Source organism: Buceros rhinoceros, unplaced genomic scaffold (genome assembly GCF_000710305.1).
Source record: "Buceros rhinoceros silvestris isolate BGI_N320 unplaced genomic scaffold, ASM71030v1 scaffold19013, whole genome shotgun sequence".
NCBI classification, from domain to species: domain Eukaryota; kingdom Metazoa; phylum Chordata; class Aves; order Bucerotiformes; family Bucerotidae; genus Buceros; species Buceros rhinoceros.
In genome coordinates this window covers 28,875-34,663 of record NW_010405593.1, presented here as the reverse complement: position 1 = coordinate 34,663, position 5,789 = coordinate 28,875, and the positions used below count along the sequence as shown (strand labels likewise).

The 5,789-nt window shown below is 46.8% G+C and overlaps 1 protein-coding gene across 1 annotated transcript in view; it reads right to left on the bottom strand.

Moving 5' to 3' along the window:
- The window catches only part of LOC104491389 (FERM domain-containing protein 6-like), a 30,390-nt gene that overhangs the window by 5,995 nt on the left and 18,606 nt on the right, over positions 1-5,789 (bottom strand). The window contains exons 5-8 of the mRNA XM_010133804.1: positions 5,457-5,643; positions 2,620-2,775; positions 270-335; positions 1-60 (exon numbers count right to left, since the gene is read on the bottom strand). The exon at positions 1-60 is cut by the window's left edge and continues 1 nt beyond it. Of these exons, the coding sequence (XP_010132106.1) occupies positions 1-60; positions 270-335; positions 2,620-2,775; positions 5,457-5,643 (469 nt within the window). The remainder of the gene's footprint in view (positions 61-269; positions 336-2,619; positions 2,776-5,456; positions 5,644-5,789) is intronic.

The window sequence follows — 5,789 nt, the reverse complement described above, 5'->3', positions numbered from 1 at the left end:
CAGCTTTCCAATGTGTGACCAGGGAAAGTCATAGAGGAGCTGGCGAACGTGATTCACCTCCTGCAACACATCAAACTCGAGTGACACGGGGACTGGCAGGTACAGGGTGGAGTCAGCTATGTGCAAAGAATTTGCAAACAACCAAGAATGCGAGACATGTAGAGCCTGGCTCGATAGCAGGGGAGGGAGAGGAGCTGCGGTGGAGGGGAGGACAGGGGAGCTGGGCAGAGTTAATGCTCTACCAGAAGGCTTTCACGGCAGTCTGTTACCTGATAGATGTGCATTCCTCTCAGGGTCAGGCCCAGGATAACCGTTGGGCGATCCTCCTTCTTATCCTAAAAGAACAGAAGAGCCTGGAGTCAAAGGTTAATCTACAAAGACAATGTCCTTGTTCTGGCACCTTCTGCAGGAGACATAGCAGGACTTCTCATCAGGCAGATGCCATCAGCTCATTTGGTTTTTATTGTGTTTGTAAAGTGCACCTTGCCTTATTGACCCCTGAAATACTTACACCTAAGATCTCCTCACGCTGGGCAACTCAAACATTTCACTAGCAAATGCCCTAGCTGCCCTGGCTAGGGAATCCTTTAGCTTTAGTGGCTTGAGGATATGGACAATTACTGCTCTTGGAGGTACCCTGTAACCTCTCATACTGCCACATGCTGTCTCTTCTGTCCCCATTGAGTATGCACTTCTCTTGCTCTCCAGGTGAGAGAGAGCACAAAACAGAACGGACACCTGTCCCCTTCTCCTTGCCACGCACTGCAGTTCCCATCCAGGGATTTGCTGGACCTTAGGTGCTCCTTAGCTGGGAGGGAGCTAATCAATACCCACAGTTACAAGGACTTTCCTTCTAAGCTTTTCATCTAGTGTTGGGAGCAGGTGGTTTTAAATGTTTGTGGCTGGGTTGGAGTATTGTCTTATTTTTCTTCATGTTGTATCTTGGTATGACATATTCTGTTTCTAATGAGATTCCTTTACTTGAAGACCAAAAAATATCATAAACTAGTTCTTTCAGTCTCTCCTGGCATGGAAAAGTTAGAGAAGGAAACACATACTTTTCTTGATAGGGGGAAGAAAATTCTGGGGTAAAAAATTATAGGCTCACAGAGCTCAAACTTTTGATCAAGACTTTCTCTTCTCATCCAGCTTGTCAAGATGCAGGACTTATGTCATCACATTACCTTATCCTCATACTTTGTCCTGGTAGCATCAACATCTCCAGTTTAAAGTCGCTAAGAAATGCTTTGTCTCCTAAGGGCAAAGAGCTTCATAAACCAGTATTGGTCTGGAGGAGAGACAATCACTGGGCTCAGTACTGTGTTTTCTTTCAGAGTTTTCAACCTCGGCAGTAGCCATGAGGAGAGCGTAAGACAAAAGAGACTGCATTTGAAATCTCAGGGCAGCCACTGCACTAACACCTTCACCTGGCGCCCCCGTGCTTTTGATTGGGAGCTTTGTGACCCAGGTGTCACTAGGAGGTGCAGATCTCATCATGAGAGGAGATAACTGTGTCACACGGCAGGAAGGAGAGCACGCTGTGGATCAAACAACACCTGAAGGAGTTAGCAATGTATAAAATACAAGTTCAAGTCAGACAGAAATTTGGGTACTAAGAGCAACCAATTTCACAGCCCTGTTGCTTTTGGATATAAATTGTATCATGTCCTGCCAGCGGGATTGCTTGTGGCATTCAACCATAACCAACCCTTTGACTGCATCATTAACAGCATTAGAATCAAAACAGAGAGGACAGAAGAGAGGTAGGAGAAGCATCTATGGTTTGAGAGGAACTGAAACTAAGCCTGGACTACAGACCAAACTGGAACTTTGATGTTTCTCCAATAACTAGAGCTGCTAGATATGGTCAAAGGACACATACCTCCCAGACATAAGTCCCACTGAGCACAACAACCAAAAAGTTTAATTATGAGTCTGACGAAGAGGACTAATTCCATTTGGAAAAAAAGTCCAAGCCATTCCTAATTGCACAAGCAGGTTTCACTCATCTAAGTGGAACAGAAAACTTCTCTCTATTCCTATTTCTAGACCTAAACTCTCTTAGCATGTGAAAATGAAGCACATTCTGTTTAAGCAGGCTTGGGTAAGGAGTGTAAGACTCGGGGACCAGCAACAATCCAGGAATCCAAAATCTGATATACAGCTGAACCAACCTCTCTGACAGGGTTGGGGGTGGGGAGGGGAGTGGGGTGGGCAAGAAAGTCGGGAGGACTCAGTGTCACCTTCAGTTATTACATGGCACTTGTGTGAAAGCTGGCCGACCTCTTGTCACCAATTCAATGGACTGCCACAACAGCAACAAAAAAAGGCTTCTCAGTGATTTCCCTGGTGCAAGTCTACTGACAGACAGGGACAAAAGTTTTGCCATTCCTGTGGCTAGTTTCTTGGCTGAAGAACAAAACCAGATTCCAGCTATACCTGTATATTGACAACAGATGTGTTTGCAGGGACAGGCCTCATTGGCTGAACAATTTAGACTTGTCTGGCCTCTCTGAATCAGAGGCAATTGTCTCTCACATAAACAGAAAGTGAAAAATGCAATGGTGCACCCCAGTAATGATGGGAGAGAAGTTCCAAGTAAGAAACTCTTTGTTTAACCTTCTGCAGCCTGTAGAAGTGGACAGGCACGTCTTCCAGGAGGCAGGACTCCTTAATGAACTTCAGCACTGCTTCCTTAGCACTCAACCCTTGCTGTTCTCGGTGCATCTCTGGGGCATGTTTCAAGATGTAGTCGCTCCCCCTCTTCGCAATTATCTAAACCACAAGTAAAACAAACAGGTCAGCAACTCTTCAGTGATCCCCGTGGGAGGCAGCTGTGATCAACAGCAAAGCAGAGGCTAGAGGTGGAGGAGGTTCATAGGGTCCCTCAAAATGTTAGTCCATGTTCATCTCCTACCTCCCTGGAGGATAAGCATTTAAAGCAGCCCAGATAATACCGATGCCTCCAAACAGATCCTAGATGACAAAAAATGATATCAGACCAAGAATACAGAGGTCGTGTCAGCTCTTTGTATTTTTAAGTACTGTAATTAGTTTTCCTAACTCTTTAACATCCATAAATGCTTATGGGCAGATAACAAATACTGCTCTGTATGCCAGCACAATCAACAGCAACATCTCCAAACACTGCAGAAATGCTGGGTGGTACTTTTAGGACCAGAAACTACACCATTAGGCTTATTTAGCATTTCTCTCCTGAAAGGGTGGGTAACACTATCTCACCGTATTTTTTTACCTGTTGGGAGTGGTTGGCAGGCGCATGGCTTTGCTAGGCAGTAAAAAAATCTGCACTGGGCATTTTGCTCTTGCCCTCCAAGTGCCCAGTTTTCATGCTTGTCCGTGTGCCCCCTCTGTACAAGGCTACAGGGCAGCCTGGCCCCCTCCCATGACAGACTGGCTCCTTCTAGGCTGCACGTGGCAGTGACAGATAAGGGAAGTATCGGCTGAATTCACAAAATCCCCCATCATTGCAGGCATTTAAAACTAGATCCTACCAGGTACCTAGGAACATCCTGCCAGGAACAACCTGCCCCGGCTCAAACCAACCAGCCCAAATCATCTCCAGTTCCCACTTCCATTTTATATTAAGCCCCTTGCTTACTCTGTTTGGTAACACCTCTGCCCTCCCCTGTATGCCTTGCCAGCTTAATTCGCTCCCATGAGGAAGGCTGGGCTCAGTGGAGGACAACATTGATACCACCAGCTGCACAATGTCAGCAGAAAGAGACATGCCAGCTCTACAGTTCAAAGTCAGGTTGATCACTCCAGGGCAACACCGCCTCTTCTCACTAGCACCAGGCTTGGGGCAGCCCTCAGCCAAATGATCTCAAGCACGTGTTGTAGAACGTGCTCGAGTCAGAGGAGGAGATTGCTCAGTATCTCCCCACAGGAGCCTGGGGGCAGGGAGAGAAGCGTCTCCACACCTGCCAGATTTTGCTCTTTGTAGTGATGCAATAAATCATCCATATACTTGCTTGGGGTTTGGCTTAGTGCGGGTGAGCCAGGCTTTGCCTTGGCCTTCGCAACGTTTGCCAGATGAGCAGTAGTCTACGATAAGACTTTTAGCTGCCCCAGAAATGAGGGCATGCATGAGACGCACCTTTTCAAGCCCTTTTCTACCTGCCTCTTGCCAGGCGCCCTGTAGTAAGGAACGGCATGGGATGAAGGCCTGTGGTCTGTAAGGAAGGTGCATTTCAGCCCGGCAAGGCTGGCAGGCTGGGACTTGTGCATAAAGGAGACTCTGCCAGCCTCGCCTGCCCAACACAACCCCTGACACTGCTCTGAACCTTCTCCCTAAAGTAGGGGACAGTGTCACCTTTCAGGGGAGATGAAGCTCACCTGGGGGCAAGCAGTCAACTACCAGAGAAACTGGGCTTTTTGACAGCTGACCCAAGGCATGAGCTGAGCTAAAATCCACTGTCACCATGGAGAAGGGGGCTCCAGAAATAAATCAGGTTGCACAGGAGGGTCTGTCTAGGTCCCAGCAAGACGTCATCAGACATTCCAGTGATGTGTCTGTAGCAAAGCCAATTTCCCTTTCTATTTTTATGGACACTAGAGTGTTTACCAACAGTTTTCTTGAAATTCCACCAGAGAAGAACACTTGGCAGGTAACCAGCTCTGACAGAGTCTCAGCTAATTTGCCTTCATTTGACAACTAAACCAACTTTTGGCTTTCTAAGCTGTTTGCAAGTCTTAAAGGGCACAAGCCCATACATACTGTTTACCAACAGTTTTCTTGAAATTCCACCACAAGAGAAGAACACTTGGCAGGTAACCAGCTCTGACAGAGTCTCAGCTAATTTGCCTTCATTTGACAACTAAACCAACTTTTGGCTTTCTAAGCTGTTTGCAAGTCTTAAAGGGCACAAGCCCATACATACATGCTTATAAACAAACATGCAAAGCCATCTGAGGCCCCTCACTTTTCTCTTACTGCAGTTTAGCCAGAGATTAATGACAAAACAAGCACCAGAGGCACTGCACAGCAGTACTACCCCTTAGGGTTTGGGTCTATCCAACCCAGAGGTAAGCATTACAGAGACAGGAACAAAGGCCAATAGACTTGGCTTCATGGCCCTGAGGTTTTCTGTAGAGCTTAGGTTCTGCAGATCTTGCTGATGTACCACTGCAAACACACAATCTTTTAACCCATAGAAGAATTAAAGACAGCTGCACTGTCAGAGTTATTCATTTGACACCCACACATTCCCTCACCACCCACCTCACCGATGAGTGAGCCCAAGAGAAATGGGCACCTACATGCAGTGAAAGAGAAAAAGATCTCCTGAGGAAAATTCAGGGTGCCACTCTACCACTCCTTCCCAACTCCCACTGCAATGATCAGGCAGTTGCATGGCTGCAGCTAGGTACTACCTTGACAGAGCTCCTACTGCATATGCAATCTACTGACAGAAAGATCCCCTGACACTTACCCATTGAGGGAAATAAGCCTGGGGTTCAAAGTATTTGCCAGCATGGACCTTCTCCCTGTAGTTGCCCAAGTCTGCCTGTAAGCCGTAGGCAGCCAGCAAGAAGTAGATTTCTTCTTTGTGGTTGCAATGAGACATAAGTACTTGCTCTTTGAGATGGCAGTAGTAGAGCTGCCGTGCCACCTTATCGCTGCAAGACAAAAAGGCAAATTTACTTGAAGAAAGTTCAGACTCAGATAAGACCCCTCAAATACATCTTCTTTCTGAGAGGAGGAATTAAACTTTGACATCCCTGATGTGTGCTAATGCCACTCTGATACAGTTATGTGCGTGTAG